A 23,444-nucleotide genomic window follows, 5' to 3' on the forward strand; every position below is an offset into this window, starting at 1 on the left:
GCTGTCTCTGTCTTATAAGAACGCTAGCAATTACACTGACTCCACCTGAACAAACTGGGATACTCGCCCCCAATCTCCAAATATTTAATCACATCTGAAATGTCCCTTTTATCATATAAAACAGCACATCCATAAGTTTGAAAGGATATAAAATTTATCCTGTAGTGAGATTAGAATTTTCATGTAAGAATTGCAATTACTGGTGATTAGGACATGAACATCTTTAGGGGGCCATAATTCAGCCAACAACAGGGTGCAAACCCTGAACATGAATAACATGAGAAAAATGAAGATGAAATAAGCTTAGTGTTTCTAATTTTACATCTAAGATGTAAAATCTCCTAAGATGTGAAATAATATTATTCTACAGTAAATTCTATTATTCTATAGTAAATGCTTTAAAATTCACAACAAAAATAAAAGATAAAGAATAGTAAACTAAGGCAAATTTTAAGGAAAGTATTTTAAATCTAAATATAGAAATATGTAAAATAAAATTGCTTTAAAACGACGAAGATGAGCAATGACCAAGAGCTAGAATTAAGCTTTGTGGTGAATTCCAAATATGATTTTTTTTCCTTGACAATCATGGCTGTGTTTCCCAAAAGGAGTTGCAATCTATTATTAAACAAAAAGCCATGGAACAGAAAGGCACAGAAAGTTGACAGGATCCTGAATTACAGTGCAATAATAACTCAATATAATTACAAAGCATGCCTAATCTAAAGAAAGAAAATGGTTTGTATAAACAGGTTTTTATTTCCACGAAAGAGCTTTTCTGTATTTCTGATAAGGTAAAGTGTCAGTGTATAGATTATGACAATAACCCATAATATCCAATTTTCCACACTTAAGTTCAATAGTTCACATTTTCAGTTATGAAAATCCTGCTGATTAAAGCCAAAGTTAGGAATTGAGTGGAAACTCAACAAATATTGTAAGCATAACTGCAGAGGAGATGTCACCTACCCTCTAACAAATCATTCTTCTCACTGATTTGAATGCTTTTATTTCAGTTGTCACAAACAGTAGCACATAAACTGATAGAACTAGAACTGACTGTTCCAGCAACTTCAAATTGGGATGATAACATTTATTTGACAATTTTGGTGATGCTACTATTACTTTCAGTAAATACCACTTACAGCATTAATAAATATGCCTTACAAAAATGTAAGGTAGCAAAATACAAATGAGTGCACACACATGAGAAATAGGAACTATAAAGCTTCACAATTAGGCCATACAACAGGCTGAAGAGGCATATAACTGAGGGACCATGTTAACTTATCTTCCCAGGTCCACAAGGGGTGTGGCTGCAAAGGCAAGAACTTCCCGGCACCATACCCCTATCCACCCCCATCCAGGAGCCTAGAGTTATTTGTCTAACTTTCCCTCGGGATGGTAGACTGCCCAGCGGAGCTTCTTTTGTTTAGAAAGCCCCAGGAAAGCTGTGGGAGAACTGTAAGCCAGACAGCCAATCAGATGTCAAAGTCAAAGATCAATCACTCCAGCGGAAGGTTGAAGGATCTCCTCTCATGGGACAAGAACTTGAATGGGGCGGGAGTATCTCAGATTAAAAGACCTCCTGCCTCTCATCTGTGCGGACTCCATCTCTGGATCCCCTCCCATGACAGTGTGGGACATCTCTCTCTTTTTCTCTCGCTCTCGCTCTTGCTCTCTCTTTCTCTCTCTTTCTCTCTCTCTCTCTGTCTCTCTCTGTCTCTCTTTCTCTCTCTCTCTATCTATCTATCTATCTCTACCTAATAAATCGCTTTTCTACAAAACTCTTTGGGTCTGATATTTACTGGAATGGGCCCATCATTCCAGTAGGGCCTCCTCCCCCATTCCTGGGGCAGGGGGGCCAAAAACCTGCAACACCCAGTTATGTAACCACAGAGATGCCGAAAACTTAAGGAATATTAGTATAATGTAACTTTCCCTCCACTACACAATAATGGTTTATGAATAATATGAGAAGACTTCTAGTTTAGCCAGCAACATTTAGCATCTAAACTTAGAGGAAAAAAAAAAAAAGCAGAAACAATTTTTTTCCAAATAGAATTGGTTAAAATCTCCTGACAATAACATTAATGCCAATAACCTTGCTTCCTTATTTGTTTGACAATCAATATCATCTACTGATGAACTGCGCTGCCCCTTTTCCTTTAAAAGTTGCCCCTTTCTGACACCTGACTTGTGCTATTCATGTTATATCTTCTCCCAGGCTCTGCATTCTGCATTGTGCTTTCTTTAATAAGCAACTGCTAGTTGAAGTAGACTGGTTTGAACTGCAGAGGAAAGTGCCGGGCAATACTCAAGCTTTTTCAATATCAAGACTTCCTTTGGCATGATCTCGGCTCACTGTAACCACCACCTCCCAGATTCAAGTGATTCTCCAGCCTCAGCCTCCCAAGTGGCTGTGATTGCTGGTGTCTGTCACTATGCCCAGCTAATTTATTATTAGTAGTAGTAGTAGTACAGATGGGGTTCATTATGTTGGGCAGGCTGGTCTTGTACTCCTGACCTCAAGTGATCCACTTGCCTCGGCCTCCCAAGGTGTTGGGATTACAGGCATGAGCCACTGTGCCTGGCCAGGTTTTCCTTATTTGTGTAGGGGAGATTTCTAGGAGGCTAGTAATAGACAAAGTCACACATATACAGTAGGACTGCTAATGCAATTAGAAATAATTCATTTTTTTTAAGGATGAGATACTATTAGAAAATTTTAAATTAATTTGCTAATCTATGACAACCAAAGAGTCACCATCACCGGCAAAGTAGTTGCTATGCCAGTCAAAATACTGTTGTTTTAATTTTGTAACTTTTTCACTCCCTTTAGTAACACAGCAAGGGCATAACAGACTCAAACGCAAGTCTGTTGGATGGCACACCTCACACACAGTCTACCATTACATTGCCATGAACGTACATCCTGTATGTAGACAAATCTATTATTCTCTGCTTTCTCAAAATCTTGTTTTGGGGACCTTTTTTGTTTGTTCATTTTGAAGAGGTACCCTCTCATATAACTCCTGTCCAGGCAAAAAGACTACCCTTTTGGGTTACATTTCTGAGTCATCACTATTACGTTCTCACCATTGTTTATAAAAAATTATGAAGAACAAGTATTGTCTATATGCATCTTTTTCCTTTGGAAGATACTTTAATGTAATTTATTTATCTATAGTAACTTATGCTTTCCTAACTATTAAGCAACAAGTTATTAGAGCATTTGCATTGAGAAGATGGAGCAAATATATAAAATATTACTATCAAATGACATATGTGTACAATTCTACTTTAAAGGGTATATAAAATAAATATTGCTAGAAGGAAAAAAAATTACAATAAAATGGAATATTTAAGTCCATTTAATGATTGTAGTTCTGATTCTAAACATTTAGGCTATGTCTGGTCAATACAAAGTGAAGGCCAAATTGGTTTTCATCCAGGGTCTATGATCAAAGAAATAACAAATATAAATAATTTGACTCCTCTAGATAAAGGTCTTCAAAGTTTTCAAAACCACACTCTGTAGTAATGACATTAGTCTGTTATTAAGCCATCTAAATGTTCAACATTAGTCTACTGTTTAAATATGTTCCACCAACCCTTTTACTTAATTAAGCAAATAGCAAATTTATTTGTTCATTTATTCGTTCAACATTAGCTAATAGAAAAATTATTTATGTGTTCATTATTTATTGAGTGCCTGTCTTATGTATTTTATGGAAAATGAAGAAGCAGAATACATTATTGCTAACTTTATGAGTTTGATAGTCCATTAGAGAATAAAAAGAATACATACAAAAGTAATTTAATTACAGTATAGAAGCTATTAGATCTAAGTAACAGGCAAATAATAGAGATGAAAAACCTAGATTGTAAAGAGTGGACAAAGTGGGTAAGAATAGCCATAAAAATCTCTGCTAAGAAGATAAGAGAAGATCAAGAATAAAGAGTAAGGGTACAGATGCCATGGTGAAAATTTATTGAATATGGTGCCAAGAATAAGTTATTCTCGGCTAACTACTGGGATGGGTCTGTGCAGAGGAGTGAGAGGATAAAATATTAGAAATTATGAAAAATTTTATCATCATCAAATAATCTGTAAGAAATTCTTTTACTATCCCATGCTCCCTGGTATTTTTTTTTTTTTTTTTTGAGATGGAGTTTCGCTCTTGTTACCCAGGCTGGAGTGCAATGGTGCGATCTCGGCTCACCACAACCTCCACCTCCTGGGTTCAGGCAATTCTCCTGCCTCAGCCTCCTGAGTAGCTGGGATTACAGGCATGTGCCACCATGCCCAGCTAATTTTTTGTATTTGTAGTAGAGATGGGGTTTCACCATGTTGATCAGGATGGTCTTGATCTGTTGACCTCGTGATCCACCCGCCTCGGCCTCCCAAAGTGCTGGGATTACATGCTTGAGCCACCGCTCCCGGCGGGTATTTTCAACTCAATACAACCGAGCAACTACAGATGAGACCTACCAGAATTCCTTCCTGATATTTGGAAGGAATTCAGTATTTGTTACAATATAGATACTTTAATGACACCTACTCAGCTAGCTCAGTAGGTATCATTAATGTATCTATATTGCAAAAGAGAAAAAGAGATCCTTGCATTCGCTGACCTAAAACTCTCTTAGGTCTGATCACAGAGGCATGCAAGATAAAGAGTGGGGATGTTTCCCATAGGACGCAATATCTTGACAGATGAGTTTCAGTATTAGTGGAGTGGTATCATGCTAGATAACCAGGGTACAGAATGGGGTATGGAGATCAAATAGATTCCGGTAAAGTTTTACCTTGAGAAAATGATATCTTCGACTATTGGAAAGTGAAGTACATAGATAGATTAACCACATTTTCAGTTAATGAGTGCTATGCTGTCTCTTGAGTCATATATGGTAATTTATATTTTACTTCAGAAAGGTCTCCTAGTGATTTATAATGCATGCCTATGTTATTTAAATGATGTAAAAGGTCACTTGAAGTGAATCCCAAAATCTTTTAAATAATTCTCTAAAAATATCTACACTTCGTCAATTATTCTGCTTAAATATACACTTCCACAAATAAATAACACTCTCATCACATTTAAAACATAAACATAGTCATCATTAATTAAATGCAATATACAATTGCTTTTATAATATGCTATGCTGCTACTATTAGGAATAATGGAGTAAATATTTTAAGTAATTCTTTTACTAGTCTAAGATATTCCCGGAAAAAATAGACTGTACTCTTGCTATTCTTACTCTGCTTGCAGTCAAAATCTTACATTATTACTTAATAAAATATAAGTATCTCCAAAAAAATACAGGAAAAAAAAGTTGGGTCTTCTTTCTTCTACCTGAAGTATTATTTCATCATGTGGTTTGTCAAAAATGGCACAGATGTAATATTCTAAAACCTTAAAAAGCAAATAGACTTTGTCAAATGGCTTTTAAGAGCCTTAGGACATCTGCTAATGTTACTGTATCGACAACTTTGTCCCTAACGTCCATCTTATCACGGACAACAGCCACTCCCTCAAACCTCTTTCCTATTCCTTTCAAGATGCAAGTCTGCCTGTCACTCCTTCCCAGTCGTCATCTGTCTTTCCCTGGCCCTTTAATCTTGCTGCACCATCTTTTCAAGGAGTTCATGTTGCCCCATCCTATGGAAATCAATTTCCTTATTTGCTTCTTACATTTCTCTGTTCTACGTATCACAAAATGAACAAAATAAATAAAGCAAGGATTCTCCTCAGGAAACTGGAAGAAGAAAAAACTGAATACTTAAAACATTTTTGAATGTTCCAGCATACAAGCATATTAAAAAACAAAACCAAAAAATGTTCCTTGGACTTCACAGCATACATCCTTTCCCCAGGTTTTCTCCTGAAAAACTGTGTATCCAATAACAGTTTTTCAGAAGGAATACATCAATTCTTCCAAGTCTGTAAGTTTTAATGCAACATTAAAGCTAAATTTGAGTTTCAAGATTATGTGGTAACAAATCACTCATTTAATAAAATCTAGAAAGTTGGACATTTTATACTAGGAAAGGGCATGCATTTTTTAGTTACTCCTGATTTTTCACTTTTAATGTTACTTTAACTATCTCCTTCTTTAAATATTTGACAAAATATTAAATTAATTACAATCTTACCATTGTTGTTTCTTGAATGGATCCAAAACTGTTAATAAAAATGTTGACCACTACATCAACAGGAATGCCTATGAATAAAAATTAAGAATATATTTATTAGCAGTAAAAATACTTGGCCAGAATCATCATAGATTTTTGTTTTATACATTCAATTATCATATTTTTTCTAATCCACATGGAATGCAAAATCTATGGCTTCAGTATAATATATTCATAACTGCTACTAACTTATTTTTCTAAATAGGGATCATAATACAAATAAAAAATGAGTTCAATTGTATTTTTATAACGCTCTTTTTTTCAGGAAGAATTATGTCTTAAATTGTAGAGACTCTGGAAAATAGATATACCTTTAAATCTTTTTTTAAATTGCCTTAATACATTTATTTTAAGAAAATACAAATTACTCGTTAAAAATTTATTTTTAAAACAGGGTTTAATTTGTTCACATTTTTCTGATCAGTTCCAATTCTTACTTTAATAGGTAAAACAGAATTCAATAAATTTTACTTATAATTATTACGTTTTAACTTTTAATTCATGGAAATGTAAAGTCAATTGGACACATAACAAAGTCATTATAAAGATTTTTTCCTGACCTTTTGAAAAATAACTTGAAAGTTCACAGAGTGAGAACTAAGGTATAACATTGCAAATTTCTTTCTATTTTTTTGTTTTTCAACTCACTGTGGCTGCTGGTTGGGCTAACAAAGGGAAAATGTGAATTTAGCCTTTTAGCCACATAACCACTAACTGATGAAAAACAGGTGGTGAATCAATATATGCTAGACATGTGACAACCCAGACCCTGGCTGTTGTTGAAAGTAACTGAATAGGTCCTGGTAATGAACAAAAACCCATTTTTACAACATAGTTGTATAACTTCAGTTGACTAGAAGCAGCTGCAGACCTTTTTTTTTTCTTCAAAAGGCAAAAAAAAAAAAAAAAGAAAAGAAACATCAAGCCTTATAATTTTAATCTGATCTACATTAATACCTGTTCTTAACCAGCAACAAGGATTATAGTTTTCCAGAGATTTTTTTTTTTTGTGCAGCTTTTTTCTAATTCATCAAAAGGACAAAAGAAGTCTATACAGCTGTACAATCTGCTCATGACCTATTTTATTGTAAGTGTAGCTTTGGTTCTTAAAAGACATGATAAATGGTAATATCTAACTGGAATAAAAATAATCTATGTTGTAGTCACTTTTATTCACAAAGTTAACATGCTTTTAAAAATCGTTTATCCATTTTTTTTTAGCAAAGGAATAGAGAGAATATTCCAGTAATGTGAAATACTAACAAAAAGTAAGAAAGAATCTAAATATACATCAGAACTGTTCTCTTTCCCTAAATGAGGAAATGATCCTTCTGCAAATTATAACTCTAGTGTCTGTGAATGAAAGCCAGATCTATTTCCAGAGCCTAAATTTTAAACCACTCAGGTTAAGAATAGTACTTAGAAAACCCATTACAGAGGTTGGTCTATTAATTCTCAGTATATCCTTTTTTTTGCATTTTTAAAAATGGGTAAGCCATAAAACAATTATAATTCATATTTTACTTATCTTTGAATAATTTAGGCATTAAATTGCTTTGAACCTAAGGACATTTTTGTTATATGTCACTTTGAAATCTTACTGTTTTGAATATCACAAAGCATATACACACAAAATTAATTTTGTATGTATATACTATATAGATATAAAATTAATTTTTAAACAATAAAAATGAAAATTTATGTGTGGGAGACAAACCTTTGAAGTTTGGTCTTATCCTGGGGTCGTAACTGACCAATAACCTGTTCAAGATATTGCTAGTGGAGTTGGCAGGTACTCGGGCGAGGTCCTCTGCTGACTGCTGACTATAAGAGAGAGAAAAATCCTTATAAGTAGTTATAAATAGCAAACAACAGAAATGGGTAATCTTCATTGGGAGGAAAGACTGCCTTTCTGAGACAAATCCACAACCATAGCATGGCTTTTTCAAAGAGAAATCGAGACTAGTAAATATTGTTAAAAACCCAGAAGACATTGTTACTTAATATATATATTAACAATAATTTCACTAAGTGGATGAAACATTGCTCTACACACTCCATGTTACTTTCTATCAAGTAAAATTAAGCAGATCGCTTACTTGTTCTGAAGCAACCTGCTGTCAAAATCTAGGCAAGTACAAAGGGAGTGCACACAATGAGAATAAAACAGCAAAGAACATTTTTGAACAATGTGTAATGTTAACCTGCCAACACAAAAATGATCTGACCAGCGACATGGTCTAAGAATTCATAAAACAATTATGCTGACATTTATAAAATAATATTTCCCCAAGAAACACAATGGAGGGTCTCCTCACTCAGCTAAATATGGCAGCCTGGGAGGCAGAAAGGAACTGGTAAAAGATGTTTCTCTGTTATCAGATAAATGAAACAAGTAAAGTATACTATACCGAGCTGTAAGAGATAACTACCTATTTCTTTTCTGTATATGTGTGTCATCAACTCTTTATTAAGAAGAGGAAAATCTGCATTGTTTTGCTATTTTAGTTAACTTTGAATAATGATAAGTGATAAAATTGGTGGTTGCTTAAAAGCCCTTCTTTAAAAAGGCACTTTCTTGGAAGCCAAGGAAAATGTTTTGTTGTTTTTGTTTGGGTTTGGTTTATTTTGCCCCCCATAAAGTCTTATGCATAATATTTTCCCCAATACCTACACACATACAAAATCCATGACAATCACAAGGAAAAGTAAAACTATACTTGGAGCATCTAGCACAGCCTTTTCCGCATTGATACGGTAAAAAGTCTCAATTTCATAAATGATATTAATTTACATGAAGGAAACTTAGATGCAACAGGCTTGGCTTTGTATTGAAACCAAAACTCTTTTTTAGGCATTTCTGAGCTAATTATCATATAATCTGCTGATAAGAGGCAACCATTATAGGTGAGATATAAAGAAGGAAATTTATGAAATAATCTAATAATTCTATGAGTTGATACAGACAACCCTTTCAAATAGAAATTCAGTCAGAGTGCAAAGCATTTTACAAAATGAAAATCAGTTAAACCTCCCAAGTGCAGAGATCATATGGATTTTTTAAAAATTGCTTCTCATGGCTTTATTGGCTCCAATATCACAGCTTCATAAACTTGAGGGCTGGTAATTAGATTTTCCATTTCACTGCAGGTGAAACTATAACTTCCTTACAGCCGGTTGTCATCCTTTATCAAAAGATGGAAAACTCTAAAGAGAATGAGGGAATGTAGGAAAATTGAATTTTAGGATGCAAATTAGTGTTCAAAGCTATCTACCAGTTTTCTAATTGAAAGGAAGAAAAAGAATTGATTGATTATAAAATACACTTGGATCATTAAGGACTACTATTAATGTGTCTCTTCATATAAAATCCTTTACAAGTACATTCCTTCTAAACAATGAAAAGACAACATGAAGACAATTAACACTAAATTTTGTAGTTTAGAACTTTCTGGCTGCTTTTCCTGCTTCCAGCTGTAGTCTGTGTTAGTCAAACTCACTTTTTAGCTCATTATCTCACTACTAAATTTTGTCCTTCTTCCACAGAATCAGTCCCCCTTCCTGGAATATTGTAATTTCCATTCTTTATTGTACTAATCTAAACCAAACCTGTCCTTTTAAAGCTCATCTTCTCTGTAATAGCTTGCCTCAAGCATGCAGCCTTACTGTAATGAACATGAACTAATAAATACATTGTTTGCCAATGATTTGGTAGCTTTTCTTTTCTTATCTATGGGTATATTATCAACTAGACAAAATGAAAGCAGTATGATCATTGACAGACTCATGGCTTCTATATATTTGCAGTTCCCTATTCTGTTTTTATAGTATTAAATACATATTGGTTCAAGTACTTCCCAACTGCCATCTCTTCTAGGTATATTTCTGCCTCATGTTGCCTATGCTGTAAGGGGTAAGCAGTTCTACTCATCACTTCCAGAGGAAGTAGAGCGTTTTGACCTGGGGTGCTCCCTTAGAAGAAATGACTTCCTCCCACCCTCAGAATCTTTCCAGAATTAACCACTGCTGAACTAATTATTGGCAAGGAGGAAGACACATTCATAATTGCCTCAGATCAATATTTTGGTGTGGCATGAATATTGGAGAATCAACCATTACGTTCATTACATTCTTTCATCTGACAGTCACATTCATGTGATTAAACTGAAGAGATATTAACCCCTCAGAAACATGTTTTTTAAGGGAGAGAATGAGAAAAAAAAATGGTAGAAAGTAAGAGGTAAGTAAATGGACGTGTCGAGTACAAGAAGAAACCAGGACACAGCAAGGTTAAGAGATTTTCCTAAGGTGGTAGAGCCAAGAATAAAACCTGTTCCATGGTCAGCTGCCACAGTGTAAGTGAAATATTACCTATCTCCTTATTACCATCCACACACATACCGCTTTAGGGCATATATACTATACCCTGGGTTCTGTTCATCTTACTAAGCATAGTTAAAAATCATTAGCACTGAAAACATAAATTGGCCCTTTCTGTCAGTTCACTCTTCTACCAGCTCCAAATGTTTTTGCATCTCTCCACAGTTAAAAGCAAATTGTTTGTTAGCAACAAAAACTCAACATTGCTAGACAAAAATCCCTTGAAAATCAAACAAGCAAACAAAAAACACAGGGAAAATACCAAATATTCTATGGCCCCTTTTCTTCCTTTCTTATTTTTGTCAACATATATTTTCATGTCTCACCCACAGGTAACTTAGCATGAATGTTTAATCAACAGTTCACATTTCTTTGTATTAGAAATGCAGCGATATTTTAAAATGTAAATGAAATCCCATGTAGTTTACACTCACATGCAAGAACTCAGGATTTTTCCCACCTAAAAATGTAAAATCTTATTTTTAGCTTATCAATACTAAAATAACATTAAAATCTTCTCTACAGACTAAAATATAAGAGATTAAATGGATGTAGTCACTTTCTTCTAAAGAGTTAAGACAATTTACATGTAACTTTTTTTTGTCTGTATGTTACTATACATATCTTTATAATTTAGAAAGTTAGTATTACTTAAAATAAGCAGAAGAAAGGAGAGTTAAATATTTTAATTAGGTCACACACTTAATGCCTGCTTTGTTATTAAAGTCTTCTTCTGAATCTCAGTCCAATGTGTCATGTATTTGACTATGCTATTTTATTTTATTTCATAAAATCTATCAACAATTCCAGTATATTAAAAAGGAGGATTTATTTCTTGAAAATATGACATTAATTTAAGAAAATAACTTATTCTACTTGGGCAAAGTGATCAAATGACTAGAGAAAATAGAGTTTTATATCAAAAGGCCTTTTACAACCCGTTCTCTTTTGTTCACTTGCCTAAACTTGAACCAATGTCATTACTAGTATGTAAAGTTATTCAAGGAATGTGTCAGACTGTATAGCTGTATGATGTAATATTTTCCAGCACTAAAGGAAAAATCCAGAAATTTATTTCCAAAGGAGGAAGTTCAGTTTTCTATTAACTTTAGAACATTCTTATTTTTACATGACCCTTCAGTGACCACGGTGCACAGTTTCATTTCAAAACAGGTATGGATGAGTACATTGCCTTAATCTTCTTGCTAAAACCAGAAATCTGAATCTAAAGGAATTGTTTTATTTCTCCATAGAGCTATAAATGCAATGACAATTTGTCAGAGGCCTTCTCAGATCGGAATGTAGTATAAGTATAGGGCTGCACAGCTTTTGGCTGGACATGAACTTAAATACAAAGCCACAGACACAAGGGTAGAGTGAGACATGCAGTATGTATTGGTTGTATCATTTCTCATACTGTAAGGCAGGGATTCTTTCCCCCTTTGTTAGATAACAGATGTCTCTGAAAATCTGACAAAAACTCTATACTTCCCTAAAAAGAGTATACAAAGTTTCATTTCTGAGGGTTCCTGGACCAGTGGACCACAGGTTAAGGATTTCTTCATGGAAGCAGATGTAATCATCCTCCTTTCTACAGCAAGGAATTCTGACTCTGTGGGATGTTTTGATTACTGTTAATTCTCCTTTTCAGACACAGCAAGATACAAGAAAACACAAGGTATCATTGGAGGAGGTTTTAGATGGATGATTCCTTTCTGAACGCTACACTAAAAGGACTCAGAAAGGAATTACATCACAGAAAACAATACAACTGTAAATAGTGGCAACAGTGAGGTTATCAGTCATTATTTTAAAGCTGGTAACCTCATATAAACTGTAATGAGAACAGAGGATTTTTTAAAAAAAATAAACAGATATCTTACAGTGACAGAAATTAAAGAAGAATTCAGAAAAAAAAAAGCACCACAATGGAAACATGTCAAAGGAGGGACACCAGAACCAACTGAGAGGGTTTCCAATGGCCAAAGGTGTAATGATTTGAGAACAAAATAAAGTAGTGTGGTATTATAATCCACAGTACAAAATAAAAATCCATGTGTCCATATAGATAAAAGTACTAATTAATTATTAATTCATTATTAAATATAATTATATTTATATATTGTTAAATATATATTTAGATATTACATTATATCGTAAATGTAAATTATATTTATACATATATAAAGATAATGAATAAATGGGGAAATATAGACAAATCACTTGTGAAGAATTCCAAATAATTGGTGTAGATCTTCCGCTTTCTAATTGGTGGAAAATAACTCCCCGCTCCTTAGTGCGGGCTGTGCATAGTGAATCCCTTCCAAAGAGTTTAGACTGCAAATAGGGGAAAGAGTAACTTTACTGTGGAGAACCTCCACAGGCATTCTCCTCAGCAGGTGATCAAGTTAACTTCAACCATGGTAAGTCATGTTGATAACATGTACCCTTGATATGATGTGATGAAAATCACATTTTAACCACATGGTCTTCCTCTCAAAAGCACATAACCTAGTCTAGTCATAAGAAAAACATCAGATAAATCCGATTTGAAAGACATTCTACAAAATACTTGACAGGTACTTCACAAAACTCTCACAGTCATCAAACATAAGTACTGTCTGAGTGACTGTCACAGCCAGGAGAAGCCCAAGGAGACATGACAACTATGTAACATAGTATCCTAGAAAGAATCCTGCAACAGAAAAAGGGCTTAAGTAAAGACCAAAGAGGTCTGAATAAAAAATGGACTTTACTTATTAGCATTCTAGTAACATTGGCTTTTTAATTATAAAAAATAAAATAAAAGTACCATATTAAAGGAAAACAAAAACAGAAGAAATTAGATGCAGGGCATTTGGGAACTTGGAAATTTTTCCATAAATCTAAAGCCATTGTAAAATAAAATGTTTATTTGAAAAAAAAAAAGAGAGGGAGAGAGAGAGAGAGAGAAACCAGAAAAGACACTGAAAGAGTCAGGAGAGCCAACTGCGCTCTCTCCTTCCAAAATCCACAGCCTTAACTGGAGGCAAACTCTGTATATGATAATCATACAGAACTGAAACCTTGATCATGTGCTAAGGTTGGTGCTTATGAAAAAACACTGCTACTGGTCTGTCAATATGAATATATTACAAGTTCAGCACTACATTTCCATCTGTACACAGTAATTTTTAGATAATCAGATAGACAGGTAAAAAGACATACAAAGACAGACAAATACTTCATGTATTTCGCTAATAAGTTAAATCAGTGGCTATTCATGAATACAGATAACTGTGTAATTATTGTGGAGCACTTTTTATTTTTGTATTTCCCTACTTATCCTATAATTTACTATCACCTCTCTTGACAGCTTCTGGATTTATTTTCCATTCTGTTTTCACAAATTAAACGGAACAGTTTTATTAATGCAGACAGCAAGTGATACCTTTTCCATGATTAGTTGAGTTTAGCCCAAACTTATTAGAAAAGAATGTGTTTATGTGTAGAATATGTATGTGTGTGGCAAAGTATATCATGTTATTATGGGCCAAGAGTCATAATCGAGAATACTGTTCTGCAACATTCATGTTATTTATCCCCTCAACTGGGTTTCAGGAACTGTTGAAGCCTGTGGAAACATTTTCAAATCTTCTCTACTTCCAATTAAACAATGATGTCATCCATGGCTCAAATAAAAAATATTTTGTGTAAAGTAGAAGCATCTATTTGGAGAGATGCTGGATTTTGAATATCAGTAATTTTCAAAGCTCATTGAAGGCTATCCGTTGGTCACTTTTAACTTCGGATCACATGCAAGATTACTCATTCTGTGAAAATCATGATAGAAGTTATCTTCTATTTATATCATATATTGCTCAACCGTAAAACATCATACATTCTCACTACTTCTAATGGGTTTGCTAATGAGTTCCAAAGCTCATGACATAAAGAATTAAACCTCAATCCAAGCACAATGTTTACTGTGCCGTTACTTTCCATACTATACAGAATACAATTACATCCTGGCCCAGCAAGTACAAATCCATAGTGAATACTTCTAACTCTGCAGCCAACTGCAATGATTCTTAGCTTTTCTCAATTTTCCAAATATAGCAAAAGCTTAAAATATTTCCCTCCTGGACCAATGAAAATATTTATAAGAAAAATCACACACACACATATACACACACACTGAAGTTAAATTATAGTTAAGTAAAATGTGGGTATAACTGAAAAGCGCTTCTCCAAGAGTCAAGAGACTAGCGTTCTAACCCTAGATAGATGGAAAGCTTCCCACATGACACTGGGGAAAGCACTTACCCTCTGTGAGCTTCAGTATACTCACCTTTAAACCAAAGGTTAAATTAGGTGAGGTCACAGATCTCATTCAGTTGACAATCTGATTCTACCTGTAGTGGATGCCGCAGTGCCCCACCATTAAGGTCACCCCTCTAGAAATAAGCTTGCTCCTGGGAATTTTGGCTGCTTACAGCTCAGAGCTGAGTGTCTTCTGGAACAGCCTCCAGCTGAAGTAAGGTGTCTTGTCCTAGAGGCAGCCCATACCCAGTGACTTTGATAGAGGTATACAAGGTGGCTGGGTCCCTTTCTACTAATTGAGACAACTCTGAAGGACGATCCCATCTTGGGAACTCCCAGTGGCATGGACTGATCACTCAGTTGCAACTCCACTGTTTCTGTGTTTAAGCCTGCTTTACTCCCTCTTGAGACATGTTTCCAAAAGTAATCTATTTTTCATGTAAATTTTCATCTCAACATCCCTGTCTCTAAGAGAGTTCAACCTACAATGTTAATGTCAACTAAATACTAAGTTTCCTAAAGCAGCAATAAAAGCTTTACCAGTTATTCAACCACCACTGATATGACAAATTTCTCTCTCATTTTAGTCATTCCTTAATTCATTTAACAGTTTCTGAGAATTTCCTATGTGCTATGCACTTGCCATGTACTAGTTATGCACTTGAGAATCAAACACACGTGATCCTTATTCTGATTTAAAAATGGTATTTAAGGCCATGAGTTTAGATAAATTTCTTGATGGATTCTCAAGCTTGGAAATAGATTGGATTCAACTGAGTTCTAGAAAGTACTGATAACTCATCCCATTATCCACCTCTAGATTTAATTAGTTTTGGATGTGGCCTAGACATTGGTGTTTTTAAAAAACTCTTCAGATGATTTTAATGATCAGAAAAATCACTTGTTTGAAAAGAGAGTTTAAGGTAAAAAAAAAAAAAAAGATACATGGAATTGAAACATGATGAATTGCAACATTTAATGGGCAGATAAGAAAAGGTAAGCCAATAATTCAAACAAAGAATAAATAGCCCTGGAAAAAGAGGTAAATCCAGCAGTTTGTGGTATCCACAGAATTCAATGAAAAAAAGAATATTTCATGGAAGAGTTGTCTAACAGGGTCAAAAGATGTTGAGAGGTTGAGATGAGGATTGAAAGCTTTCCAGGGAATTCAACAAAATAAAGAATTGTTCTTCAATTGAGAAAGAGACAGAAGCTAGGTTGGAGTGTATAGAATAGCAAGTAATAGACAAGAAAATGAAGGGAGGGGATATGACTCTATTGAAAAATCTGTTTCACTAGGATCCAAAGACCAGGAAGCCTAAAGTTCTGATGCCCAAGGGAAAGAGAACAGGTTGTCCCAGCTCCAAGAGAAAAAGAGAGAAAGAGAAAAAATTCACCTATCTTCTGCTTTTTTATTATATTCAGGCCCCCATCCAACTGGATAGCACTCATCCACATAGGAGGTAGATCTTCCCTACTCAGTCCACCAACTGGCATGCACATCTACTCTGAAAACACCCTTACAGACAAATCTGATGGTGATGCTTTATCAGCTCTCAAGATACTCCTTGTTGTAGTCAAGTTGACATCCAGTTAACATGCATATTCTAATGACATTGTCAAGAGCAAAGACAGAGAGAACTGGGAAAGTATCAGGTTAAAAGCCACGTTTGAAGTACATGTGAACCTCCATAAGACTATCAGTTGATTTTTCTGCAAAAAAAAAACATCATAAAGGCCAAAAGACAATGGTATTATACATTCAAAGAGTTGAAAGAAAGAAAAAAGAAAAGAAACTCAATGAAGGGTACTCTACCTGTCCATCAAAAATGAAGAAACAACTTTCCCAAGACAAACAATAGCCGAGAGAATCCATCACCACTAGATATGCCTTATAAGAAATCCCAGAGGGGCCAGGCGTGGTGGCTCACACCTGTAATCCCAGCACTTTGGGAGGCCAAGGCAGGTGGATCATGAGGTCAAGAGATCAAGACCTTCCTGGTCAACATGGTGAAACCCTGTCTCTACTAAAAATACAAAAAGTTAGCTGGGCACAGTGGTGCGTGCCTGTAATCCCAGCTACTCAGGAGGCTGAGGCAGGAGAATTGCCTGAACCCAGGAGGCGGAGGTTGCGGTGAGCCAAGATCGCGCCATTGCACTCCAGCCTGGGTAATAAGAGCGAAACTCCGTCTCAAAAAAAAAAAAAAAAAAAAAAAAAAAAAGAAATCCAAGAGGACAATCCAAGAGGGTCAAATAGAAACAGCTCTGGATTGCAGTTCCCAGCAGAAAGGCAGAGGGTGAGTGATCACCACATTTCCAAAATAATTTTTGCTGCCCACAGACCAGGAGATTTCTGGGCAAAAAAGCACCACAAGTCTCTACTGAAGCTGTTTCAGCTGGAACAGGGGGTCTCTGCATAAAAACTCACACAAATCTGGGCACCATTTCAACCGGCAACTGGAATGCCTGGGAGACAGAGTCTCCAGTTCAACTGAAAAAAAAGGGGCTGAAACAGGGAGCCGGTGATCTCACTCAGCTGGTCCCACCCCCACAAAGACCAGCAATCTGAAATGCTCCAGACTGAGAGTTTCACAGGAAGCACAGCTGGACCCAGGATGGTCCAGCTCTATGGGGAGAAGAGTGCCAGCCATTACTGAGGCAGTCCACCATTACTGAGGCAGTCCTCCATTACCAAGGAAGTCCACTGTTACCAAGGCAATATGCCGTTACAGAGTTAGTCTGCCATTACTGAGGCAGACCACCATTACCAAGGCAGTTTTAACTATACCCCTATAAACAAAACTGCAAGGAAGTTCACACAGCAGCTAGTCAGAGCCCATGGCAGCTCAGCAACACCTCTGCTGGCAGACTGTGACTAGGCGAACTCCTCGCTGGGCAGGGCATCTCTGATAAAAGGCAGAAGTACGACGGGAACTTATAAATAAGGCCCCACCTTCCAGGGATAGAACACCTGGGGAAAAAAGGTGGTTATGAGTTCTGATGCAGCTGACTTAAACATACCTGCCCAGCAGCCCTGAATGGAACAACGGTGCTCACAGCTCAGCACCTGAGCTCCTATAAGGGACAGACTGTCTCCTCAAGCAGCTCTCCATCCCCCTTATATCCAGAGACACCTCACAAAGGAGAGCTCAGGCTGACATCTGGTGGGTATCCTTCTGGGACAAAGATAACAGAAAAAGAAACTGGCAGCAACCCTTACTGTTCTGCAGCCACTGCAGGTGATCCCCAGGCAAGCAGGGTCTAGAGTGGACCTCCAGCAGTCCTACAGCAGAGGGGCCTGACTGTTAGAAGAAAAAATAAACAACAGAAAGAAAGAACTTCATCATCATAAAAAAGGATGTCCACTCAGAGGCTCCATCCAAAAGTCACCAACTACAAAGACCACAGGTAGATAAAGCCACTAAAAAGAGGAGAAACCTATGTATAAAGGATGAAGGCACTCAAAACCAGAATGCATCTCATCCTCCAAGGGATCACAACTCCTCGCCAACAAGGGAACAAGGCTGGATGGAGAATAAGTCTGATGAATTGACAGAAACAGGCTTCAGAAGGTGGGTAATAACTAACTTCTCTGAGCTAAAAGAACATGTTCTAACACAATGCGAATAAACTAAAAATGTTTAAAAAAGGTTTGCCAAAATGCTAACGAGAATAGACAGCTTAGAGAGGAATATAAATGAATTGATGGAGCTGAAAAACACAACACAAGAACTTCACGAAGCATACACAAGTTTCAATAGCTGAATCGACCAAGCAGAAGAAAGAATATTAGAGATTGAAAATCAGCTCAGTGAAATAAAATGAGAAGGCAAGATTAGAGAAAAAAGACTAAAAAGAAATGAACAAAGCCTCCAACAAATATGGGATTATGTGAAAAGACTTAATCTATGTTTGATAGGTGTACCTGAATGTGACAGAGAGAATGAATCCAAGCTGGAAAACACTCTTCAGAACATTATCCAGGACAACTTCCCCAACCTAGCAAGGCAGGCCAATATTCAAGTCCAGGAAATACAGAGAACACCACAAAAATATTCCTCAAGAAAAGCAACCCCAAGGCACATAATTGTCAGATTTACCAGGGTTGAAACGAAGGAGAAAATGCTAAGGGCAGCCAGAGAGAAAGGTCGAGTTACCCACAAATGGAAGCCCATCAGACTGACAGTAGATCTCTCAGAAGAAACCCTACAAGCCAGAAGAGAGTGGAGGCCAATATTCAACATCCTTAAAGGAAAGAACTTTCAACCTAGAATTTCATATCCAGCCAAACTAAACTTCATAAGCAAAGGAGAAATAAAATCCTTTATGAACAAGCAATTGCTCAGAGATTTCATCACCACCGGGCCTTCTTTACAAGAACTCCTGAAAGCAACACTAAACATAGAAACTAACAACCAGTACCAGCAACTCCAAAAACATACCTAATGGTAAAGAACATCAACACAATGAAGAAACTCCATCAACTAATGAGCAAAACAACCAGCTAGCATCAAAATGTCAGGATCAAATTCACACGTAACAATATTAACCTTAAATGTAAATGGGCTAAATGCCCCAATCAAAAGACACAGACTGGCAAATTGCATAAAAAGTCAAAAACCATCAGTGTGCTGTATTCAGAAAACCCATCTCACATGCAAGGATACACTTGGCTCAAAATAAAGGGATGGAGGAAGTTTTACCAAGCAAATGGAGAGAAAAAAAAAAAGCAGGAGTTGCAATCCTAGTCTCTGATAAAATAGATTTTAAACCAACAAAGATCAAAAGAGACAAAGAAGGGCATTACATATTGGTAAAAGGATCAATGCAACAAGAAGAGCTAACAATCCTAAATATATATACACCCAATACAGGAGCACCCAGATACATAAAGCAAGCTCTTAATGACCTACAAAGAGACTTAGGCTCCCACACATTAATAGTGGGAAACTTTAACACTCCACTGTCAATATTAGACAGATCAACAAGACAGAAAATTAACAAGTATATCCAGGACTTGAACTCAGACCTGGACTAAGGAAACCTAATAGACATTTACAGAATTTTCCACCCCAAATCCACAGAATATACATTCTTCTCAGGAACACATCACACCTACTCTAAAATTGACCAAATAATTGGAAGTAAATTACTCCTAAGAAAATGCAAATGAATGGAAATCATAACAGTGTCTCAGACTACAGTGCAATCAAATTAGAACTCAGAATTAAGAAACTAACTCAGAATCACACAACTTCATGGGAACTGAACAACTGTCTCTTGAATGTAGACTGGATAAACAATGACATGAAGGCATACATAAAGATGTTCTTTGAAACCAACGAGAACAAAGATACAACATACCAGAATCTCTGGGACACATTTAAAGCAGTGTCTAGAGGAAAATTTATAGCAATAAATGCCCACATGAGAAACAAGGAAATATCTAAAATTGACACCCTATTATCAGATTGAAAGAGCTAGAGGAGCAAGATCAAAAAAACTCAAAAGCTAGCAGAAGACAAGAAATAACTAATCAGAGCAGAACTGAAGGAGATAGAGGCACAAAAAAACCCTTCAAAAAATCAATAAATCCAGGAAATGGTTTTTTGAAAAGATCAACAAAATGGACCACTAGCCAAATTAATAAAAAAGAAAAGAGAGAAGAATCAAATAGATGCAATAAAAAATGATAAAGGAATATCACCATAGATTCCACAGAAATACAAACCATAATCAGGGATTACTACAAACAATTCTATGCGCATAAACCAGTAAGTCTGGAAGAAATGGATAAATTCCTGGACACTTGCACCCTCCCAAGCCTAAACCAGGAAGAAGTTGAAACCCTGAATAGATCAATAACAAGGGCTGAAGTTGAGGCAGTACTTAATAGCCTACCAATCAAAAAAGCCCAGGTCCAAATGGGTTCACAGCCGAATTCTATCAGACATACAAAGAGGAGTTGGTACAATTCTTTATGAAACTATTCTAGACAATCCCAAAAGAGGGAATCCTCTTCCAAATCATTTTATGAGACCAACATTATCCTGATACCAAAAGCCAGCAGAAACTCAATAAGAAAAGCAAACTTCAGGCCAATATCCATGATGAACACAGATGCAAAAATCTTCAATAAAATGGCAAACTGATTGCAAAAGCATTTCAAAAAGCTTATCCATCACACTCAAGTAGGCTTCATTCTGGGATGCAAGCGTGGTTCAATGACTGCAAGTCTATAAACGTAATTCACCACATAAACAGAACGAAAGACAAAAATCACATGATTATCTCAATAGATACAGAGAAGGCCTTCAACCAAAGTCAACAACCCCTTATGCTGAAAACTCTCGATAAACTAGGTATGGATGGAACTTACCTCAAAAGCTATTTATGACAAACCAACAGCCAATATCATATATTGAATGGGCAAAAACTGGAAGCATTCCCTTTGAAATCTGGCACTACACAAGGATGCCCTATCTCACCACTCTCATTCAATATAGCATTGGAAGTTCTAGCCAGAGCAATCAGGTAAGAAAAAGAAATAAAGTGTATGCAAGTAGAAAAAGAGAAAGCCAAATTGTCTCTATTTGCAGATGACATGACTGTATATTTAGAAGACACCATTGTCTCAGCCCAAAATCTCCTGAAACTGATAAGCAAATTCAGCAACATCTTAGGATACAAAATCAATGTGCAGAAATCACAAGTATTTCTATACACCCATAACAGAAAAACAGAGAGCCAAATCAAGAATGAACTGCCATTCACAATTGCTACAAAGAGAATAAAATACCTAAGAATACAACTAACAAAGGATATAAAGGACCTCTTCAAGGAGAACTACAAACCACTGCTCAAGGAAATAAGAGGACACAAACAGATGGAGAAACATTCCATGCTCATGGATAGGAAGAATCAATATCATGAAAATGGCCATACTGCCTTAAGTAATTTATAAATTCAATGCTATCCCCATCAATCTACCAATGACCTTCTTCACAGAACTGCTAAAAACCACCTTAAACTTCATATGGCATGAAAAGAGAGCTTGCATAGCCAAGTCAATTTTATGCAAAAAGAACAAAGTGGGAGGCATCATGCTACCAGACTTCAAAACTATACTACAAGGTTACAGTAATCAAAACAGCATGGTACTGATACCAAAACAGAGTTATAGACCAATGGAACAGAACAAAGACCTCAGAGGCAACACAACACATCTACAACCATCTGATCTTTGACAAACCTGATGCAAACAAGCAATGGGGAAAGCAATCCCTGTTTAATAAATGGTGTTGGGAAAACTGGCTAGCCATGTACAGAAAGCAGAAACTGGACCCCTTCGTGACACCTAACTAAAATTAACTCCAGATGGATTAAAGACTTAAACATAAGACCTAACACCATAAAAATCCTAGAAGAAAATCTAGGCAAAACCATTCAGCACTTAGGCATAGGCAAGGACTTCATGACCAAAACACCGAAAGCATTGGCAACAAAAGCTGAAATAGACAAATGGGATCTAATTAAACTCCAGAGCTTCTGCACAGCAAAAGAAACCATCATTTGAGTGAACTGTCAACCAATAGAATGGGAAATAATTTTTGCAATCTACCCATTTGACAAAGGATTTATATCCAGAATCTACAAAGAACTAAAACAGATTTACATGAAAAAAAACAAACAAACCCATTCAAAAGTGGGCAAAGGATATGAACAGACACTTTTCAAAAGAAGACCTATATGAGGCCAACAAACATATGAAAAAATGCTCATCATCACTGGTCATTAGAGAAAGGCAAATCAAAACTACACTGAGACACCATCTCATGCCAGTTAGAATGGCGATCATTAAAAAATCTGGAGACAATAGATGCTAGAGAGAATGTGGAGAAATAGGAACACTTTTACATTGCTGTTGGGAGGCTAAATTTGTTCAACCATTGTGGAAGACAATGTGGTGATTCCGTAAGGTTAGAAATATAATTCCATTAGACCCAGCAATCCCATTACTGGCTATATATCCAAAGGATTATAAATCATTCTATTATAAAGACATATGCACATGTATGTTCATTGAAGCACTGTTTACAATAGCAAAGACTTGGAACCGACCCTAACGCTCATCAATGATGGACTGTACAGGGAAAATGTGGCACATATACACCATGGAATACTATGCAGCCATAAAAAATGATGAGTTCGTGTCCTTTGTAGGGACATGGATGAAGCTGGAGACCATCATTCTCAGCAAACTGACACAAGAACAGAAAATCAAACACTGCATGTTCTCACTAATAGGTGGGTGTTGAACAATGAGAACACCTGGACACAGTGAGGGGAGCATCACACACTGGGGTCTGTGGCAGGGGACTAGGGGAGGGACAGTGGGGGGTAGCAAGTTGGGGAGTGATAACATGGGGAGTAATGCCAGATATAGGTGATGGGAATGGAGGCAGCAAACCACATTGCCATGCATGTACCTATGCAACAGTCCTGCATGTTCTTCACATGTTCCCCAAAACCTAAAGTGCAATTTTAAGCATATATATAA

The 23,444-nt window shown here is 36.1% G+C and overlaps 1 protein-coding gene across 4 annotated transcripts in view; it reads right to left on the reverse strand.

Moving 5' to 3' along the window:
• GLRB (glycine receptor beta) overlaps positions 1–23,444 on the reverse strand; it is an 88,023-nt gene that overhangs the window by 35,763 nt on the left and 28,816 nt on the right. For all 4 annotated transcript variants that reach the window (XM_035292805.3, XM_054252853.2, XM_078366362.1 and 1 more), the window contains 2 exons: positions 7,920–8,026; positions 6,164–6,231 (listed from right to left, as the gene is read on the reverse strand). In XM_035292805.3, coding sequence (XP_035148696.1) covers positions 6,164–6,231; positions 7,920–8,026 — 175 coding nt within the window. The remainder of the gene's footprint in view (positions 1–6,163; positions 6,232–7,919; positions 8,027–23,444) is intronic.

The sequence above is a fragment of the Callithrix jacchus genome, chromosome 3 (assembly GCF_049354715.1).
Source record: "Callithrix jacchus isolate 240 chromosome 3, calJac240_pri, whole genome shotgun sequence".
Classification (NCBI taxonomy): domain Eukaryota; kingdom Metazoa; phylum Chordata; class Mammalia; order Primates; family Cebidae; genus Callithrix; species Callithrix jacchus.